This window comes from Macadamia integrifolia, chromosome 7 (assembly GCF_013358625.1).
Source record: "Macadamia integrifolia cultivar HAES 741 chromosome 7, SCU_Mint_v3, whole genome shotgun sequence".
Lineage (NCBI taxonomy): Eukaryota > Viridiplantae > Streptophyta > Magnoliopsida > Proteales > Proteaceae > Macadamia > Macadamia integrifolia.
The window spans coordinates 18966028-18989013 of record NC_056563.1 but is presented as its reverse complement, the minus strand read 5'-3'; the positions used below and the strand labels follow the sequence as shown (position 1 = coordinate 18989013).

At 43.4% G+C, this 22986-nt stretch overlaps 1 protein-coding gene across 1 annotated transcript in view; it reads right to left on the bottom strand.

The window, feature by feature from the left end:
* Positions 1-22986, bottom strand: part of LOC122084303 — a 44202-nt gene that overhangs the window by 3416 nt on the left and 17800 nt on the right. The window contains exons 5-12 of the mRNA XM_042652438.1: positions 20424-21480; positions 18926-19373; positions 5621-5674; positions 2646-5520; positions 2391-2504; positions 2161-2291; positions 572-664; positions 140-409 (exon numbers count right to left, since the gene is read on the bottom strand). Coding sequence (XP_042508372.1) covers positions 140-409; positions 572-664; positions 2161-2291; positions 2391-2504; positions 2646-5520; positions 5621-5674; positions 18926-19373; positions 20424-21480 — 5042 coding nt within the window. The remainder of the gene's footprint in view (positions 1-139; positions 410-571; positions 665-2160; positions 2292-2390; positions 2505-2645; positions 5521-5620; positions 5675-18925; positions 19374-20423; positions 21481-22986) is intronic.

Genomic DNA, 22986 nt, shown 5'->3' with positions numbered 1-22986 from the left:
CTTGCCACCCAAAATGTTGATTGGTGAATGACACAAAACCAGGCCTTCAACGATTGTGCCAATAATAAAAAGGCTGGAAAAATGGAACCAGCATTCAAGGAGAACACAAGGTTGAACAGAAGAAAAAGGATGAACTTACTTTATGAAGATTTCCAGCATGGAGACTTGCAGTCCGTGCAAGCCTGGTCAACATAGAATGGAGTTCCTCCACAGAGAGAGTGAGTGATGGCACCAATGGTTTCAAAGACTGTTGAGCCTCTCTAATCCTCGAGTGGTAGGATTGATATATTGCTTGTCCGTGAATAGGAGAGATCTCCATCTTGCTCTCTCTTTCCTTTGAAATAGCATCAGCAATCGCAGGTACATCCTTAGATAGCACTGATTCAAGTGGAAGAAGTATTGTGTTTGCCTGCCCGAAGACAAATACAGTTTAGCATATCTGTCTCTCAGAAGAAAATGTGACATTGAAGGTGTTGAAATCAGTATCAAAGGTATAGATAACCCTCTGTTATTGTGAAAGATATGCAACCAGATAAACAAGAAGCCTCAGGCTTGGAAGATGAGGGAAAACCTTTGAAAGGTCTGCCAAAAGAACTTTGTGTAAGTCAGCAGCCTCCTTTCCCAAGCTGTGAACATCATGTAGACCCTCGGTTATTGCCAAAACCTACAAATAGAAATACAAAGATATCAGAGAACATCAAGGGGGGTTAATGTTGGTCTTCCTCATGACAACCATGGTTTCAGAACCAATCCCACCCTGGATTGGGATCAATCATATCCAAATCATACATGAAGTAGTTTTCTAACGGGGTCAGGATTGGATCAGTTCATTTCAATGATCAAGAAAAGAAGCAATCCACTTGATCTTGATCATCCTCAGCTTGACTGATCCAACTACTGATTGTTTCGTATCAAATACAGAAAAAGTAACAGGCAAAATAAGAGGTACATCTATCTTCTAGAATGGAGAAATGAGAAAATAAGTATGGTCAATTCATCCACCACTACTGCTGATAGCCCAGAGGCTTTGTGAATGAGCAATGACGCTACAGGCCTATAGAGACTAAGGGAGGCATCACTTTCCCCCTTCTTCTGATCAGAAACAACTGAACTCCAATTCATTTCAAAGGTTTGCATATTAAGTAATACATCTTGCTAATGTATCCTTTACATCATTTTTTTCCCCTACAATGTTTGGCCAAAGGTTTTGTATGCTGACTTGCAACCAGAAAGAGTGTCCTAGTGTATGGGGCTCCTGCTACTTAACCCCTGCTTCACATGAGGCTGTTTCCAAGTTTTGAACCTGCAACCAACAGGTTGCAATAGCACAACTTAATCGTTACACCAAGGCTCGCCCACTAACTAGATGAACCCAAAATCCCTCTCCATCCAGGCCTGGGACTGGCAATAGTTGGTATAAGGTTTGATAGAGTTCAACTGTGTGTATGGTAATTTTAACAACGAATTCATTATAAGGAAGCCTGTAACTCCAACAACCAAAAGCATCATTTAACAGGCATTTGCGGTTTATTCGAAAATGTTGTGGCAGTAGTAGGGTTGGTGATGTGCTCAAGTACATTCTACGTTTCATTATATCTAACCACTGATCTTATGGGAACATAAAAGTTATTCGCCATTTACACATCCATAGTCATGATGCACCGGTTCACATTTAAGGAGCATGGAGATCCGGGGAACAACTCTAAATCCCAGTTAGTGTGAAATATATGAAACAGCTAGCATTATCAACACAAGAAAGTAAATATTCGTTATTATGGGTAGTTCCTACAAAGGATCGGACTAATGACGTAAACAATACTTGAATTCTCAATGTAGATGCTACATAGTTGGTTCTCATCCTTCAGACACTACAAGTGTAATAGGAGCAGCGTCAACAAAAGGGATCACCTCTCAGATGATCTCTCATGGCTATTGAGGGCAAATCATCATCAGATGGTTCTATTTCTCAATCTTTCTGAATAGCTCCTAACGGAACCCAGGTCTAAAAGATTGAAAAAATCAGTCATTCACAGCCACTGATGAAGGATTCCTCGAAAAGTTAAGGATTAGTAATCCTTTCTAGAAATCGAATGGGTTCGGTCTTAAACAGTACTTTTTGAAGAAAAAATAAGTTATGTGATATGGATAACGCTTTTATACCTCTTCAAGCATTGAACCACATTCAGTAGTCAAAGCAGTGTGGCCCCTGGAAACGTTAGCAAAAGCAGATAGCGCAACGCTGGCTTCATGGGCACAATCTTGCATCTCTGAAAGTATGCCCTGCAGATCACCTGCAAAGGAAAAAAGACAGCAGATAATTGCATAAATCTATAATAATTAAAACATGCATCTTTTCATGCTTGTCCACTATAAAATAGACAATATCCAACCTGAGACTGATTTTGCCTTTGCTGAAGCAATACAGAGTTCATTCGTTGCAGAAAACAAGCCACTGGCAGCAGCTTCCATGCTGCTTTTTGCCAATTTCCATTCTTGTTCAGCACCTGTCATTAGGCAAACACAACCCAAGAGAGGGGGGCGGGTAAAGTATAATCACCAAAAATTAAAAAAGCACACTTCAAATTTTGAGAATAAACAGATTACAGACAGAAAATTAGGTTCACTTGGTAAGCTTTGAAACTTACGAGTAAAAGATTGATAAGCAACATCCAATCTTGTTAGAGCATTCAAGTAAACTTGCTGCCAAAGCCTCCCATCACCCACAGTCCTACCAGCAGATGTCTCTGCTGGCATCTGGAAAATGCCATCTCTAGATGCTTCAAACTCCAGTATAGATGAGCAAATTTTGATAATATCTAAAGCTTTCTCTTGAGCAGCCCAAAGCAACTGGTGCCGTCTCATCAGATGATCATGAAATTCAGGAGGTATTCCTGAGCTCTTGGCCATTGTAGTCCCAGCCCCAATGGTACTAGGGCCAGCACATGCCCACCCCATTGCCCTTTCAAGTTGTCCTTCAGCTGACACAGAAGTCCTCTCACTAGTTTGCAGTGACTCCATAGATCTAGCTATTGATGACACCGTTGACTGTAAATTCTCAAGCAATTTAGGTCTACTGAGGTTAAGAATTATGGGGTATAACTGATCATCACCTATAAGGAATTTCTGAGATATCATCCTGTTCTTATTTAGGTATGGCAATAAAGAATCACACAGCCATTCCAACTGAACAATCTCTAGGCTTGTCTTTCGAATAGCCTCTTTGAGTTCACTTACTTGCCTTTTCATCAGGGAAACAGCTGATCTTGCAGCTCTAGCAGTCTCATGTGCATTACAGTATTCCTCAAGCATAAGCTGCACCCTTTTGACAGCACCACCATCTCTTTTTACTTGATCAACACTGAGTTCTTTCGCTGGCAGGGTAAGTTGCCTCAAATGCTCATTTTCTTTCTCTAGTCTAGCCAAGAGAGCAGGAGCAACTCGTTCTCTCAAATATTGACCTACATGTCCTTGAAGCTGGATTTCGAGTTTCTTCTTCAAAACATTGTAGAGCTGATCAAATCCTAAATTGTGATCCACGGCCGAAGATATGTCATGTATGCACGAATCAAGAAATGAATCCATGACTCCAACTTTCCAGATAAAGAAGCAATGATTTTTCAATAAACTGGCAAACTTCCAGATATATTCTGTTATTGAGTATCCAGAATTCATTAGATTCACCAGATTAGAAGATCCGTTTGAATAGGAAGAAGCATAGCTACCAAATTTGGACAGCATTTGATCAATAGGTTCCAAGTCAGAGAAGGGTTTTACTAATGTAGCCAGAAGGCCTTTGCTTCTCAAAAGATGAGGATCCCTTCCTTGTTCAGCACTGAATAGAGATAAAAAATGGCGTTCAGAAGAAAGCAATGCATTTCTAACAGCAGCTTCCCTCTTTATCAGAGAAGAAGTCCGCATGTCCTTTTGGTTCCATGTCTGATGGAGTTGGTCCAATTGAGCCCTACATGCTTCTTCTTGAGATGCAAGCTCTTCTGCTTCTTCCCATGAAAGATGATCTCTACCCTTCATGGCAGCTTCTTCAAGAGCCAACTGCTGCTCTGTGATGAGGCCAACCTTCACAAAGTAGTTCTGTTCAAGATCTACTAAGGAAGCTCTCTCGATTTCAACCTCAACAAGCTGTTCTAGTGCTGTATCAATGGATCCCCGGATTTGTGAAAGGGATCCAAAAGCATCCATAACTTCTGAATTACGTGAAACAATCGACCTCATTATCTCTGGGAGAACAACTTCAGTCATTTGCCCAACTAAAATTCTACATGAAAGTATACTGTACTGAAATATAGAAGCCCAGTTCTCTTCAGAAGAGAACTTAGTATTGTCTATATCTAAACAAATATTAGGTACATCCACACCAACAAACCGCTGAAGTTCATTAGCGAACCCTGCAACAAGCATGCACTTCTCTACTTGTTCTTCTAACTCGGAGAAGATAGTTCCTGAATCAGAATGTAAACTATCTTCTGCATATCTCCATCCAATTCTTTCAATGGAGTGACCTAATATGTGAAGAACCTTACCATTAACCTCATTATAAAGAGCACTTGCTGCTGCGTGTAAAACAGAGAGTACCTTTTCCTTCTTCTCTTCAATCTCTCCCAGATATCCAATGTCCTTGGTCCCATCATGTTTAAATTGACTCCTTTGAGTAAAGGATACATCATCTTCTTTCCTTGGAAAACCAGCAGATTGCATGTACTTTGTGAAGGCAGTTATGAGACGATCCTTAGCTTTTGCTTCCGTATCTGAGCCAATAGAGTTTACCAGTTCGGAACACTCTTCTTCAACTTTCTCTATCTCCATTGCATATTTCTCCACCTTATGACAAAAATCTTCATGCCCCTGCTGAATAGAATCAATACCCTCCCCTTGAGCCTTAGCAATGAGGTCAGCAGCTTGTCTTCTGGCTAGAGAAAGAATATCAGAAGATATATTATTCACTGACAATTGCAAAATTTGTGCCCAACCATGAAGTGGGCTTGTAGTTAAGTAATTCAGGGGTAGGATTCTTTGCAATGCTAAAGCATATGCTTGAAGTGCTTGAACTGCAGAAGATAGTCCACCATCCAATTCAGCAATGAGCTGAGAAACCTCCCTATCTAAATCATAACATTGTGCTTGTGTAGGCTCAGGGACAATAGTCAATGGTACACCAGCCACCAGGACAGCAGATGTGAGAGATAAGGCATCTTCCATGCTACTCAGATTTATGCAAGACTGGACTTCTGGAATTGAACCACTTCGCAAAGCATCAAGGACCCTCCCATGTTGTTCTATCCACATCGCTGCCTCTTGGGCTTTCTCAGCTGCCAGAGCTCTTGCTTGAGCAAACTCCTGAGTCTGTTTTTCAAACAAGGCACGGGTTTTCTCTGAATTACAAGTTACTTCAGCAACAATTGACTTTGCAGATGTTTCATGCAAAGCGAGGTTTGACCTCTCTTGATCGGCATGGTAGAAGAGAGCAGAAACAACTTCATATTTTCTTAGGACTTCCAAGAACCTCTGGAAATTATATGTTCTTGCAGTCAGAAAAATTAACTAAACACACTGATTAACCAACAAATTTAACAAACAAAACTAGATCAGCAGGGCTCTGACATACCTCGAGTACTGATTCAGCAGCTGGTAAGGTAGCGAGTAAGAGGTCATGATGTTCCTGGTTCACAAACAAGGCCAATCAAGCGTCAACTGAATCTCCAAATAATTCCAACTTAAGAACCAAAACTGATGGGGTGCAAATGACACTACTTTGTCTATCCCCCTTAACAAGATTTAGTACAGTTCTACAAATGCTGAAGGCTATTACCAGTTCTAAAAATGCTGAAGGCTATTACCACAGGTCATAAACCATATGCATCGAGGAATACTTAACTATTCTACAAAGTTAATAAGAAACGGGCAATGAGAAGAGAAATGCATTCCCTCTTTTCTGTCCTTGGCAGGTTGATGTTTATGAGATAAAACTGATACAGGCAGGGGATCAAAAAAGAACCTAAACTATGCCTGTGGGAGATGAGCCCACATAAAAATGACAAAACTCCACAAAAGGTCTGAGACCAGACCTGTAATTAAGGGAAATAGGCCAGAATAGATTTCAATATAAAAGCTTAAAGGATGATTATTTGGAAAACTCAGTTTGAAAGCAAATCTAATTTCTAGAGGGAAAAATCACAAACTTGATTCAGAATCATAGAGATGAAGATAAATCATGATCAACTATCAATCTGATGCAATGAGTATGAAAACAAAACTGAATCAATTGCAGAGACTAGGAACTAACTAGACATAAATTCTTCTTTGAACTAAACTACTTGAACTCTTAGGCTGTACTCTATTAAAGATATAATGGCCTAATCTAATAAGACTTCCCTGAGAAACTAAGCAAACTACTCAAAATAGACTTATTAAAGACAATTTTCTTCTCTGCAACCATTAACCATCTTTGGATTGAGCGTAACATCCGTCGATGGTCATCCAACTCCCGCTCTCCAGACAGGATTTGGATAGCCATCTTCTTTGATGTTTCCTCCAAAATCCAATCCCTCCCCACCCGCTCCGTCCTTAACTCCCTCAGAAATAGGAATAACATTGCCTCCTGGAACCTTCTCATTGACACCATCCCCCATACTTGAGCCCCCTAATGTAGAAGCAGATTACACAAGGTAACTACCCCCAATGAATTACAACTCCAAACCCAAATCAGATAGGACTCTTGAATTAACTTGACAAAGCACAGCAATAGGAACAGAAAAACTACCAGAAAAGACCCTGGGAAGTACTTAAAAGAACCAAAACCCCAGGAGAGAGAAACCTGCGGCTGGAGCTAGGCTGCTCAGAATGGACCCAAAATAGGGTCGATTGTAGGCCCTGGTGTATGGAAGAAAACCTCCAAAGATGAACAGATTCTGCCAGCTGGTGAGAGAGATATGGAGTTTCTTGATTTCTGGCCTTCAAGAGAGAGAAATAGAAGAACCTTCAAGAACCGCAGCTACTGTCTTCAGTTGCTCTCCAAGTGTGGGTCGAGTGGTCCACTTGGAAGGGAGAATGAAACCCCAAAAGGGTTGGCAAATCAGACCTCCAGTGTGGGAGTCATGGGATTCGACTGGATCTCAAGATTCTTCACTTTTGGCTTGATCGATTCTGGTTTAGCAGGGTTTTCAGATCTGAATATCCTTGAGTCGATGGTCACAGCCAGCAAACATCAGTAGCAGGAAATCAAATTAGAGAAAGAATAAAGTAACCAAGAGAACTGTGGGTGGGATTGGCTATCTCGGCCTGGGCATCTCATCCACAGCTATCTCAGCTGTTAGAAGCAATTGATTGCAATCTTTGTTCATTCAATTCTGAAATTCTGAGTACCAGAGCTCCTCTATAAATAGAGGGCAGCAACTATGCTATTAGCAGTCACATTAGAACTAGGAGTTGTACTCCTACTAGGACTAACATTAGAAACCTAGTTAGACTTAGAAAACTAATTAGTCACTAACTACTAGCCACTAATGAGCTTCATTACATAAATCGATGGCCACTATAGGCCCTATTGACTAACTTAAATTGATGGGCCCAATGGGCCTTATTAACTAGTGAAATAAATTAACACTTTTAATAACCACTTAAGTCCGACTTAAGTGGAGATCAACTAGCCCTATTTGGGCTGGGCTTTCCTTCTGCGATAGCTCAGTCCAAAGTGAGGATCTACATCAACTCCCCCCTCTTAAAATCATTTGTTTCTGACGAATGGATGAAGGACATGTAACGCTTGTAAAGATCCGTATCAAGACACTGGAAATCATCGGCACGGATCCAAGTGCAATCTTGCTGAGGTCATCCTTTCGATTTGACAAGAAATGAATGGTAACCCTTACCACCACAAATAGTAGTGAACTTGTTGTCAAGAACATCTTCAATAACATCGTTTGTGATTGGGGAAGTCTCAATGCATCCTCCGTATCTCTGTCGTCAAAATGATGGCCCACATAGAGTGTAAGATCAGCAACATTGAAGACATTGTTAATCTCCAGATTATGAGGTAATTCTAGCATGTAGGCATTGGGACCAATACACTTCAAGACCTTGTATGGACCCATACTCCGAGGATGGAGCTTGTGCACAGTACCGAGAGGGAACCGCTCAAGTGGAATTCGAACCACCATCATATCACAAGGTTGAAATTCCACGTAATGATGATGTCAGTTAGCATTTGCTTTTATACCAAATAATGAAAGATTGGGATCACAAGTTGATACGGCCAAATTGATTGCCCAGTAGGGTAAGGACACGCGTCGTGCACCTGGACACTTGTCACCCACCTGACAGAGGTTGTAAGGACTCTACCCCATTAATCGCGTGAAGAGAATATCCTCACGAAGGGGATAGGACGCATCCGAGTAGAACTCTAAAAGGAAAGGAGGTGGACCCGAGGAGGACTCCTCCAAGGAAGAGGGAAACCCTAAACCCTAAAAACTATATAAGAGGGCCGAGAAGAAGGAAGGAGGTAAGCATCAATTCCCACACCATCACTCCTGTAACAAAAACTATGCGGCCGATCCCTAACTTGAGCGTCAGAGGACTAACCCCGGACAAAGCTCCGAGCCTCTGCCGTCTGTGCTTGTGCAGGACCAGCTCATATGGATTTTCGGCAATAACAGATTGGCGCCGTCTGTGGGAACGATAGTAATGGTGGGGAGAACCTACAATCGTAAGAAGACAAGAGCAACATCGAATATGAACATGGGGGAGGAGAAACCTTCAGGAGGGCTCCCTCCCTCGATGGAAATTGGACGAGAAAGGGAGAATGATGATCGGGAAGGTTCCGTGAGGTACCAGCGTTCAGCTGGATATTCGGTGCACGGAGATAGTAATCCTCCGCCCCCTCCTGAAGTGCAGGAATATGTGACGAGGGAGCAGTTCGAAGCCCTCCAGGACAAATATGACCGAATGGCCGAGGCAATGAAGGAGGTCTCCAAAGCTGTCTCCCAAAACATCAATGGAGCATCGCGAGGCCCCCATATCCAGCCCGAGAGAGCTCGAGACGAGGACCGGAGCAGTACAGGATCGATAAGGTCCGGTCATAATTTTCGAAACCGAGCAATGAGGGAAAGTCTCACACCCAGGGGAAGGACGCGGCGTGTCGCTGAAGACCGACATGGGGAACCACGCCAAGGAGACGAACAGAGGCACAAGGACTTGGGATTAAAGCAGATGATCCTGGACCTGAAAGATGAGATCAAGAAGGTGGCAGAAAATCAGACGGGAGCTCGCGAGCCAGACCTCAGTAATGACACAGCTCTAGCTGATGAGGTCATGAGGGACATGCTCCCGATCGGCTTTCGCCTGCCAAAGTATGACACTTACGACGGGTCTGGGGACCCCGTCGATCATCTGGAAGGCTTCAAGGTCGCTATGTAGTTCCATCGAGTCTCGAAAAATTTTATGTGTCGCGCCCTGCCATTGACGTTCAGAGGAGCGGCAAGGCTATGGTACAACCGACTGCCGACGAAGTCGATCCACAGCTTCAGCGACCTAAGTTATTTCTTCGTGAAGGGATTCTCCAGTAGCCAACCCCTTCAGAAGACTACGTTGAACTTGACCAACGTCAAGCAACATGAAGGAGAATCACTGCGGAACTACATGAAGCGCTTCCAACAAGAGAAGATCGCGATCAAAGGTCTGGACCCGAAAGAAGAGTTCACAACCCTGCTGGGAGGCGTCAAGGATAAGGAGCTGAAAAGGTCTTTGGCAAAGCATACACGGCGGAACCTGGCCGAGCTGAGAGCTCGATGCGATAAGTACATCCAGATGGAAGAAACCCTGCAAGCCGATGAAGAAGCTGAAAGGAAGACGGGAAGGAAAAGGATCTCAAGGGGCGACGACAAACCCTCCGAAGAAGGAAAAAGACGGAAGTCTGAGCGCGGTCGGGCACCCAGTCCACCAAGGAAGTTCGAGAAATACGCATCCCTGAACCGGAGACGAACGGATGTACTGATGCAGATAAAGGACTCCCCGGATGCCAGAGCCATGAAGTGGCCAGGGAAGATGGGACGGCACCCCGAGAGATGCAATATGGACAGGTATTGCCACTTCCACAGAGACCACGGCCACGACACCGAAGATTTTTGGCACCTCAAGGGGGAGATAGAAGGAATGATCCGAAGAGGATATCTAGGCCGATTCGTGGACCGAGAAAAGGAGGACGCCCAAGACGTCGAAGAGATGGCAGAGACCGCTCTGAAAGAAGGGAGCCTGCCCGCAGAGGCAATCAGGAACGACGAAGGGACCAGACACCCGAGGAAGCTGACCATCACCTCCGAGATGAGAATAAGAGCCCAACTAGAGTTATAGCGACCATTTGTGGAGGCCTAGCCGCTGGAGAAAGTTCAGTCTCGGCCAGGAAAGCAAAAGCCTATGCGAGAAGCGTGCATGTGGCTGAATGGTCGAACAAGAAGGCGAGGACGGGGACGGTTATTTCCTTCTCGGACGACGATCTGGAAGGGGTGCACACCCCGCACGACAATGCCCTGGTAGTCACCATGACCATAACGGATTGCAGAGTGAAGAGGATCTTAGTGGATAACGGCAGTTCAGCTGATATCCTGTTCCTGGAGCTTTCCGGAAGATGGGCCTGGACGAAGGAAAGTTGAAGAAAGTCGAACACCCGTTGCAGGGATTCTCTGGCGTCCCAGTAAAAGTGGAAGGATCGATTGAGCTGCCAGTAAGAGTCGGCACCGGAGATCACCAAGTAACATTCATGATCAACTTCCTGTTAGTAGGCATTACCTCGGCATACAATGCCATACTAGGGAGGGTTGGTTTGAACCTACTAAAGGCCATCGTCTCCACCCCCCATCTCAAGATGAAATTCCCAACCAAGAACGGGGTCGGGGAATGTCGAGGCGATCAGGAGGCATCCCGGAGGTGCTACGCCACTACTTTGTGGGGAAGAGAAAAGGCGGGCGAGGTGCTCCCAATAGAAGATCTGTGCGATGACACCAGTTATCAACGGGGGGAGCCGGCTGAGGATCTGGTACAGGTCGAGGCCGAAGAGGGGGATAGCGCTCGGCAATTCCAGATCGGGCCTACAATGCCAAGGCAACAACGAGAAAAACTCGTCTCATTCCTCCGAAACAACTCTGACGTCTTCTCCTGGTCGGCTTTAGACATACCTGGAATAGATCGAGAGGTAATAGAACATCATCTGAATGTTAACCCGACGAAGAAGCCGGTGCAATAGAAGAAGAGGACTTTCGCCCCCGAAAGGCAGCAAAAAATAGATGAAGTAGCGAAGATGCTGAAGGCCCAGTTCATCCGCGAGATCCAATACCCAGAGTGGATATCCAACGTGGTGATGGTCCCGAAGGCAAATGGAAAGTGGAGGATCTGCATCGACTTCATCGACCTGAACAAGGCCTGCCCGAAGGACGCATACCCCCTGCCGAAGATAGACCTCCTTATTGATGCCACGGCAGGATACGAGGCGTTAAGCTTCATGGATGCATACTCGGGGTACAATCAGATCAAGATGTCAGAGGCTGATGTCCCAAAAACATCCTTCGTGACAGAGGGAGGACTGTACTGCTATGAAGTCATGCCCTTCGGGCTAAAAAACGCACGGGCCACCTATCAAAGGTTGGTGAATAAAATCTTCAAGGGGATGATCGGCAAAATCATGGAAGTGTACGTGGACGATATGCTCGTAAAAAGCCTGAAGGCGGAACGACACATTCAAGACTTAGAAGAGGCGTTCCACGTGCTGAGGCGGTACGGCATGAAGCTGAACCCAGCAAAGTGTGCATTCGGAGTAGCCTCGAGAAAGTTCCTCGCCTTCATTGTCTCAGAGAGGGGAATTGAAGCCAACCCGGTGAAAATACAAGCCATTCGGGATATGAGGTCACCCCAGAATGTGAAGTAAGTCCAGGAGCTTACAGGTCGGGTCGTCGCCCTAGGGCGATTCATGTCTCGGTCGGCTGACAGGTGCCTCCCCTTCTTCAAAGCACTGAAGGGGACCAAAAGGTTCGAATGAACGGAGGAGTGCAAAAAGTCCTTTGAACAACTGAAGGAGTACCTGACCGCACCCCCACTGCTGACGAAGCCAAACACCGGGGATACCTTGCAGTTGTACCTTGCTGTATTAGCAGTGGCGGTAAGCGCAGTACTGACGAAGGAAGGAAGGCAACAACGGCCAATATACTACGTCAGCCGAACCCTGCTAGATGCCTAAACAAGATACAGAAAGACAAAGAAAGGCGTATGCCCTGGTAACCACGGCAAGAAAGCTGAGGCCCTATTTTCAATCACATACGGTATGCGTACTCACAGACCAACCCTTGAAGAAGATACTGCAGCGGCCGGATATGTCCGGTCGCCTGGTAAACTGGGCCATAGAGTTGGGAGAATTCGACATCCAGTACAAACCGAGAACCGCAATTAAAGCACAGGCCCTCGCAGACTTCATTGCCGAGACGACGCTCCCTGATGATCTCTAGGAGTTTGCCGAGGACCGAGGAGAAAAGGCTTGGACATTGTACGTAGATGGTGCTTCCAACAGCGCAGGAAGCAGCGCAAGAATTATATTGGTCAGCCCCGAGGGTTTCAAGATAGAATATGCCCTACGGTTCGACTTCGATACCTCCAACAATGAAGCAGAATACGAAGCGTTAATAGCCGGAATTAACCTAGCTCGGGCTTTGATGGTACAGGAGCTGGTGGTGCATAGTGACTCACAGCTCGTGGTATGACAGGTGAATGGAGACTACGAAGCCAAGGAACAAAAGATGGCTGGGTACTTGAAGATAGTGCGAGAAAGAATAACAACCTTCAAGGATTTTGAGATAAAGCAAGTGCCACGGGAAGAGAATGCTAGTGCTGACGCACTATCGCAATTGGCCACCTCCGACTTCACTGACCTCGGACGATCGGTATATTTTGAAGTGCTACCACAGCCAAGTACCGAAAGACCCCGAGAGGTATTACCTATAGGCGAACACGACCATAGCTGGATGGATGCCATAACCGAATACCTCAAGGAAGGAAAGCTCCCAGAGAATAAGGACGAGGCAAGGAAAGTACGAATGAGGTCAGCACGCTTCCTTCTGAAGGACGAGACACTATACAAAATAGGGTTCACAGTGCCGTACCTCAAGTGTCTGGACCCCGCCGATGGCGAGTACGCACTCCGAGAGGTGCATGAAGGGATATGCGGCCAGCAACTGGGAGCCCGGGCCTTGGCACATAAAGTGCTAAGGCAGGGTCTGTACTGGCCGACAATGAGGAAGGACGCGGAATCATTAGTCAAGAAGTGCATCAAGTGCTAGATGTTCACCCCCGTTCCCAGGCTACACTCTACTGAGCTCTCATCTCTATCGAGCCCAATACCATTCGCCATGTGGGGAGTCGACATCCTGGGCCCATTCCCCCTGACCACGAGACAAAGGAAATTTGTCGTGGTGGAGGTAGACTACTTCACGAAATGGGCAGAAGCCGAAGCACTGGCGACGATAACCGAAAAGAACGTAAGGGACTTCTTCCAGAGGGCGGTAGTCTATCGATTTTGAATCCCTCGGGTGGTGGTAACGGACAATGGAACTCAGTTCGCCAACCCGACCTTCGGCTTGTTCTGTGATGCCCTCGGCATTGACCACAGGAAAACCTTTGTCGGTTATCCACCGACCAACGGGCTGACAGAGGTAACCAACCGTACACTGCTTCAAGGAATAAAGAAGAGACTGGATGACGCCAAAGGACTATGGGCAGACGAGTTGCACCACATCCTCTGGGCCTACTGCACAACCGAGAGATCGGCCACCGGAGAAACACCCTTCATTTTAACTTACGGCACTGAAGCTGTACTTCCAGTGGAGATAGGATCCGTAAACCATCGGATTCAATACTACAATGAAGAGGAAAACGATGGAGGGCTCCGAGCGAATTTATACCTCTTGGCCGAAGTCAGGGACGCCTCGCAAGAAAGGATGGTCGCTTACCAATAGAGGGTTGCGAGGCACTACAACACCAAAGTTCGAAAGAACGAGTTCAGAATGAGTGACCTCGTCCTCAGAAGGGCTGAAGTATCAGACCCGAGACATCAAGGGAAGCTAGCTCCAAATTGGGAAGGTCCCTACAGAGTCTCAAGGGTAATACGACCAGGGTCCTATCACCTGGCGACTACAGGGGGAGAAAGGGTACCCCGATCTTGGAACTCTGAGAACTTAAGAAAATTCTATCAGTAGTGAAGTAGTAAGCACACTTGTTTTTGTAATTTTTGCAATTTTTGCTCCTATGCACTTTTAAGTTGTAATTCCTCATCCTAAACTCCGGAGGATCTTATTCATGAAAAATACGAAAGCTGGTTTACGGCAATTGAGAGGAATTCTCCTGTCTGGTGACCTTAACTCTGCCGAACGGATACAGCCGAAGGTCCACACCTCGGTTGGGGGCTCAGGAAAAGGCCGAGCGGAGCTGACCGAAAGTCCTCACCTCGGTCGGGGGCTCAGGCAAAGGCCGAGCGGAGCTGACCGAAGGTCCTCACCTCGGTCTGGGGCTCAGGCAAAGGCCGAGCGGACCTGACCGATGGTCCTCACCTCAGTCGGGGGCTCAAGCAAAAGCCGAACAGACCTGACTGAAGGTCCTTACCTCGGTTGGGAGTTCAGGCAAAAGCCGAGTGGACCTGAGCGAAGGTCCTTACCTCGGTCGGGGGTTCGGGCTAGGCCGAGCCGAACTGACCGAAGGTCCACACCTCGGTTGGGAGTTCGGCCAAGGCCGAACGGACCTGACCGAAGTTCCTTACCTCGATTGGGGGCTCGGACAAGCCCGAGCCGAACTGACCGAAGGTCCTTACCTCGGTTGAGGGCTTAGGCAGGGCCGAGCCAAACTGACCGAAGGTCTTCACGTCGGCTAACCGAAGGCCTCGGTCGCAAGCAGAACTAAAGCCGAAGCCGAAGGAATAAGGCCGAAGGGACGCAAAAAAAAAAAGAAAAGAAAAGGAGAAAGAGAAAAGATGACGAAAAAATTGATTACTCCCATAGGAACAGTCTCCTGGCGGGAGTAAGGGGGCTCCTGATACTGCCAAATTGACTGCCCAGTAGGGTAAGGACACGCGTCGCGCACCTGGACATGTGTCACCCACCAGACAAAGGCTGCAAGGACTCTACCCCGTTAACCGCGTGAAGAGAATATCCTCACGAAGGGGATAGGACGTATCCGAGTAGAACTCTAAAAGGAAAGGAGGTGGACCCGAGGACTCCTCCAAGGAAGAGGGAAACCCTAAACCCTAAAAGCTATATAAGAGGGCTGAGAAGAAGGAAGGAGGTAAGCATCAATACCCACACCATTACTCCTGTAACAAAAACTGTGCGGCCGATCCCTAACTTGAGCATCGGAGGACTAACCCCGGACAAAGCTCCGGGCCTCTGCCGTCTGTGCTTGTGCAGGATCAGCTCATACGGATTTTCGACAACAACACAAGTGATCCAATCCAGGCAGGATCTTTACTAAATTCAAATATAAATCAAATTCAATAACAGATAGAATGAATAAACAGAAAATAAAGAATGAAAGGAAGAATGGGGGAAGGGGACAGGTTGGATCGAGCATCTCACTCTTCCCTAGGGCATCTCATAGTTTTTCAGCATAAAGCTTTCTTTTTTTATTCAATCAAATTCGTGTTCAATGCTGTAACCCCTTACAACCTTATATAAAAGACTCAAAACTGCTCAAACAATAAAAAGGCAAGGCCTAACCCAATCCTTAACTAATTGGGAAACCTAAACTAACTAAGAAATTGAAATAACAAAGGAAATAGACTCAAAATAAGGCTCTAACAAAGCTAATGAATTAAATCCCGTTTTTCAACTTTCTACCCATATTTTAGGCCCATTACAAAGAAAACCCATAAGATCAAAGGCCCAACACATACATAACCCAATCTAAGACTTATTCACAATAAAATAGGCCCATTAAGTGACTTATTTGCATCAATTCTCCCTCTCATAGAAAAAATTTGTCCCCAAATTTTGTAGAGTGTGAGGTTGATTATAGCATGGTGCACATCCCTCATCAAGCAATAGAAAAATTCAGGTAGCTCTTTGATAATAAGGATGTAGTCTAGAATGTGATGACTGAGGAGCTCGATCTTCAAGATACTTTAATGGGATGACAAACTCCACATGCTCAGCTTCAACAAGCTCAAATGTATCCATGGGATCATCCACATGAACGCCTTTAACCACTGTGTTCTTGACCTCCACAATTTCAATCTCAAGCTTCTTAGGATTTTCCTCTTGGCTGTTCACAGTCATCACAGTTGTTGTAATGTCAAGTTGCTCAGTCTCAACCTCATTATCCATTGTGGCAACTTTGTTACTTTCGAATTCTTCCACATGAGTCTCGTTGATGGGAACATCAATAACTAGTTCCTCCTTGACAATAGGAATTGCTGGAATTTCTTCAACACTAACCTTAACTTTTGACTCTAGATCATTGGTTGGAGGTGTCTTCTCTTGTTGCTCATTTGCAATTTGATGCAACATAACGGCCACGTGGTCAAACAATTCCTTCATGCTCTTGTCTATGGTTGGCTTTTGGGGTGTAATTGGAGGGTACTCTGGTGGAGGGAAGTACATACTTCGTTCACGTTTAGATAGGTACATGCCTACCAACTCATACTCCAACTCGTCCCAAGTTCTAGGCTTACGCCCTTGAGCTTGAAGTTGCCTTTCACGGACTCTCCATTGTATTCGAACACAATCACTCATTTAGGAGCAAGCATATTGAAGTCGTTGTGCCTCTGTGAGGTTGTAAGAATCAAAGTAGACGTACAATTCTTTTACCCATTCAAGGAAGATGTATAAAGAAAGTTTCTCAAGAAATTCACGTGGCTCCATCATTGGTTTGGCTCGGCTCTGATACGAAATAATGTAGGAGTAGATTACATAAGGTAACTACCCCCAATGTATTACAACTCCAAACCCAAATCAGATAGGACTTTTGAATTAACTTGACAAAGTACAGCAATAGGAACAGAAAAACTACCAGAAAAGACCCCAGGAAGTACTTAAAAGAACAGAGAATAACTCAACAATAAAACCCAGCAATCAAGAACCGAAACCCCAGGAGAGAGAAACCTGCAGCTAGGGGTTTTAAGGGTTACCTGCGGCTGGAGCTAGGCTGCTCAGAATGGACCCAAACTAGTGTTGATTGTAGGCCCTGGTGTATAGAAGAAAACCTCCAAAGATGAACAGATTCTGCCGGCTGGTGAGAGAGATATGGAGTTTCTTAATTTCTGGCCTTTAAGAGAGAGAAATTGAAGGTCGCAGCTACTGTCTTCAGTTGCCCTCCAAGTGTGGATCGAGTGGTCCACTTGGAAGGGAGAATGAAACCCCAAAAGAGCTGGCAAATCAGACCTCAAGTGTGGGAGTTATGGGATTCGACTGGATCTCAAGATTCTTAACTTTTGGCTTGATCGATTCTGGTGCAGGGTTTTCAGATCTGAATATCCTTGAGTCGATGGTCACAGCCAGAAAACATCAGTAACAGGAAATCAAATTAGAGAAAGAAGAAAGTAACCAAGAGAATCGTGGGTGGGATTGGCTATCTCGGCCTGTGCATCTGACCGATAGCTATCTCGGCTGTTAGAAGCAATTGACTGCAATCTTTGTTTATTCAATTCTGAAATTCTGAATACAAGAGCTCCTCTATAAATAAAGGGCAGAAACTATGCTATTAGCAGTCACATTAGAACTAGGAGTTGTACTCCTACTAGGACTAACATTAGAAACCTAGTTAGACTTAGGAAACTAATTAGTCACTAACTACCAGCCACTACTGGGCTCCATTACATAAATTGATCGCCACTATGGGCCCTATCGACTAACTTAACTCGATGGGCCCAATGGGCCTTATTAACTAGTAAAATAAATTAACATTTTTAATAACCACTTAAGTGGAGATCGACTAGCCCTATTTAGGTTGGGCTTTCCTCCTGCGATAGCTCAGTCCAAAGTGGGCATCTACATCACCCCCCCCTACTGCTGCCTACCCTCTTCCCCTGGTTCCTGTTCCTCCTCCCCCCCACCCTTCCCTCCCCTGGCTGCTGGTTTCCCTTAGGCTTTCTTTGGCTGTTGGTGCTTTTGGCTTTTTGATGCTATATTGTTTTGCTCCCTTTGGGGTTGGTTTCTCCTTGTTGGCTTAAGCCTTCTCTCCCCCCCCCCCTTTTTCCCATTGTAATTTCTTCTCTCCATTGATAATAAATCTATTTATTCATCCAAAGAAAAAAAAAAGACAGCTGTCTTCTAACTTATCCAACTAAACACTAATTGATAACCCCCAGAAGAAAATAAAGCATGTAGTCCCTTAATTGATCATATTTGGACCTTTGATTTTGGCCCATCACAGATAAAGCCACAAAATTAGAAACCCACCCATGTAATATCACAACGGGCTCTGTTCTTCCTTTCTGTTTGCATTAAAACCTAGGCATGAAGATGGCTTCTAATTATTTTCCTTGTCTGAAAACATGGGATATTTCATACCAAGCAATGTTATGTATCAGAAACTGAAATTCCAAGACGTAGGTTGCTCATATATTACTAAAACATGCAGTAAGTTAATATTAGGAGTTAAGTCAAAAGAAATTTCTAGCAGCGGAAGCAATTCACTGAAAATACATTTCCCCTATGTGGAAAAGCAAAGAGACAATAACCAATGAACCATATCAATACCAGAATACCTCATGAAGCCAAGATGCATAAACAGATGTAGTAAATTCGAAGTTACTTTAACATCAAAGAATTCTAAACACCAACCTTCAGAGTCTGGTCAGTTGCAGTAAATAATCCAAGTGCAACAGAGGTTTAGCATCTTTTCAACAAGATGATGCCTTCCATGTACTAAAAGTCTCAAGGGGAATATGTACCTGTAAAGGAACACGAATTTCTTGCACTCGGGATGCAAATAAACTCAAGCTTACAGCCAACTCCATGCCTTTTCTTTCTTCACCACCTATTGCTGCTTCATCATGGCCATCTCCACGTGTCCACTCTACCAACGGATCCCAAACAAATACCTCTAGTAACATCAACAGTATGTCTTTATTCTTCCTCAGAACGCCGATAACAGCTTCACAATTAGCTCTGAAAGTACCTTCAATTCCTGTCAACCCTAAAGCTGCTTCAACTGTTTGGGTCAGGCGGAAAGGGACAATCTCTGGAATCTTTAGTCTATGCCCTTTATCAAAACACACATTGTAATCTATGTGTACAACATCCCCCGTAGAGAAGTCCATGAGAATATTGTCCAAATGTCTATCTCCTAGGCCCAGTATGTGCCCCACTATGCTCATCGCTGCCACACTACCAGAATACCTACAAGTGAAGAAAAGCATATAAATATTAAAATATTTCAAGGTTAACTAAAAAAATATATAAATGCTACTTAATTCTTTGGCTCATGGAATTTAGAAAGATCAGTCCAAAAGGTCAAAATCAAGCAAAGACATGCAGTTAGAGAAAATATTCAAACATTTGTCAGTAATTCATTCAAATGGGTATCCGGAGTACTTTGCTTCTGCACTCAAGAGGTCAACTGCTTAGACACAATCGGATGTCATTTGGTTACCCATCAAATAAAAAAAGTAGGGTCATGCTGGTGGAAGCACATGAAGCAAAAAAGGCAAGATCCAATAACCGGTAAAAGCATGTAAAATTTACTAAAAAAAAAAAAAAAAAGAAGAAGATCCATATAACAGGAGATTTTCTATATATCATATAATGGTTATCAGATCCAGAAGAAGCAGAACTTTTTCTTTTCTTTTTTCAATATTTCCCATTTAATGAATTTTATTATACAGGTTACTCCAATCCCTTTGTTAGATCAAGGAAATAAGAGGCTGTGATTGTGGCTAAATCATAATTTCCCATTATCCTCTCTTCTTGTTCCTTCTTATAAATTTTCTTCACAAACCCTCAGCAACCTAACCATGATTTAATTGTTTACTATTAATTCACCCATAGGGAACTTGAACAGCTTCGTCCTATTTTTAGAAATATATATATCGCTAAAATACAAGCATATATTAACAATCATACATCATAACCTTTTTTTTTTTTTTTTTGGTGAAATCATCATACATCATACATAATACCATAAAAAACTATAATCATATTCAGAGGCACCAGCTACCAAGTTGACAGAGAAGTTTCCTTCAGTTAGTTATCATACTACTATGTCCTGACTCCTGATTAGTAGTATCTAACAAAAACAGAAAGTATAGGAGCATATACACGCACATACAGGCAGACACAGGAATAAAAAACTCTTTACCAATTGGATAATATAAAAAAATAAGAGAAATACCAATTGCATAATATAAACAAGAGAGTAAAGAAACCAAAAGTGAGAAGGATAAAAGATACCTCTTCAATTTCATGCTGAAGGCTTTGAATCCTTCGCTAGCACACCAAATTTCTTGATGGAGAAGTTGTCTAGGAGTTTCCTTCATAAGATCCAGAAGAACTTTTCGCTTAACATCATGGGGCCAGTCTCTTCGTGAGATTACTCTTCGTATTCCTTTCTCTTTGAGTGCTGGTATAATTTTACCATAGAACATATCACTTGGTCTGGGAACAGGTGGAGGAGCTGTATTGTTTACATTACCAGCACCCATTGCTGAGAACTGTGCTAGCTGCATACGGTACTGCCAAGACTTGAATACACTATATATGCTTATTACATTGTCTACCCACTGGATAAGACCAGCCTGACCACTGATTGGTGTCACAGAATAATAACGAATAGCAAGCGAACAACTACGAGTATCAGGAGATGAATGCAAAAAACCATTGATGGCTTGCAACAGCTGCATAATTCTAGCATCAAGACGCAAATCTTCACGGCCTTTCAAGAGATATGTATACTTTTCACCATCAGAACCCAGTATAACAAGTTTCTTAGGTTTAGTCTTGGTTGATAAAATAATCACTTGTTCAGAGAAAGAAGCAACGGTGACAATGGTCTGCAGATCAGTGGTAGGACCAGCACAGGACTCAGAGATTGTAGTTTTCTTCACAAGACCAGGCATCGGAACCTCAGATGACGATGGTAATGCCAGCTTTGGGGCAACATCCCCCAAAGAAACTGATGACTTCCTCTGATATGCAGCTAAAGATGCTGCAATAGCATCAAATGGTCGCCAGACATCACCAAGTGCCGCCATAGATACTGGAGGAGTCTTAAAGGCCAAGATGGCAGATTTCAGTTGTTCTCCGTACTCCTTATGGAACCAAATCTCATGAGGAGTTTCAGGTTTCCGAGAAGTTGAAGCCAGACGACGCTCCAAGGCAACAACAATGGGGGCCATCATGGCTGAGTATTTTGCAGCATTTATCTTATTCTTCTCACTATGACTAAGAGTGACATTCTCTGAAATCCGTGAAGCTTCCTCTTTAAGCATATTAATTCGCCTTATCACATCTGAGTCCATTAAAAAAATTGATTTCAATATTTTATGTGCGAAAATGTGTATATAAGTTAACATAGAGCAAAAGACAAAACTAGCCATTGCCACTGATGCTCTTAAACTTTGAGAGAATAGCATGGAAGTGTTGAAGTAGTTGATGTCCCCGAAATGGTAAATAAAATAACATACCTTTTGAAGAATCCTAAATAAAAGAACATTTAGCTCTGTTTGTTAACATTCCCATGTAACATTTCATGTGTTTGTTTTGCTCCACGGGAACAACAACAACACAAAAAAAAAAAAAAAAAAAAAAAAAAAAAAAAAAAAAAACCTAAAACTGCTTGTGTAATGCCCAGAAATTAGAAACCTAAGAGTATGTTTTCTGCCCAAAGTAATATTCGTAATTTTATACTAGAGTGGTAATTTTGTAAAATGCTGTGATTCTTTCTTTAATAACCTAATGTGTAGAGTTTAATTCTAGAGGCAATTAAATATGGAATGACATATAGATGAATAAGGTACTTAGAAAATTAAAGAATGTTTTAGTTCTTTATTTATATTTGATTTGTCGCCATAATAAATAATTACAATGTCAGGCAAGTGGTTATGACTTAAGTGGGTGAGAGGGTTAGAGGTTCAAATCTTAGAAGGAGGGGTGAAGCAGATTTAATATCTAATTGAGCTTATTTTAATAGAAATACGTTTTGGGACGGATTATATATGTGTTGGACCTTTAATTCTAAGCTTGTAATGGGCCACTTTTATGGGCCTATAATATGGATATAGGTTGGGCATACGGGATTAGTCAAGTAAGAACCTTTATTTCTTTATTTTACCTGTTATTAACTGTTTTAGCTGGACTGGATTAGGAATCTATAAGTCCAGTCCTGTTTTGAATTTATTTCCTTTGTTATTGCGGTTTCCTAGTCAATTTAGGTGTCCAATTAGTTAATGATTGGGTTAGGCCTTTCATTTTTAGTGTCTAAGTCTATTTTTGAGTTTTCTAGATAAGTTTGTAAGGCGGTCAAGCATTGTACACGAATTTTATTAATGAAAATTGTTGTTGTTGCTGCTCCTCTTCATGTGTGAAGACTTCCTTGTGTTTGATCCACAACGTTAGGTAAGTCAATACTTTTATAAATTTTGATTCTTGAACTGGTTTTCTGTCCTTATTTCGTACATAACAAGATCTAGTCACAACCCAAATCAATGGTTAGTTTCCACTTTACCCAAAAGTTTTGGGGTTAGCTTGATTCTAACTTAGTAATTCAATGATTCAATTGGCCTCCCCCTCACTGAAACCTAATCTGTTTTAGGGCTAGGGTTTTTTTTTGGGACCCAATACTGGTCGGATTGGACAAAATTTTGGGGTGTGTTAATACTACATCGTGTGATATTCGATCAATGTTTGTAGCCTATTCTGATTTGTGGATTTGAGTTAATATCATAAACATTCATATACCGAAATTGTGTTCTTAAAGGAGTCCATTATAAGTGTTTTCAAAATTAGTTCTCATTCA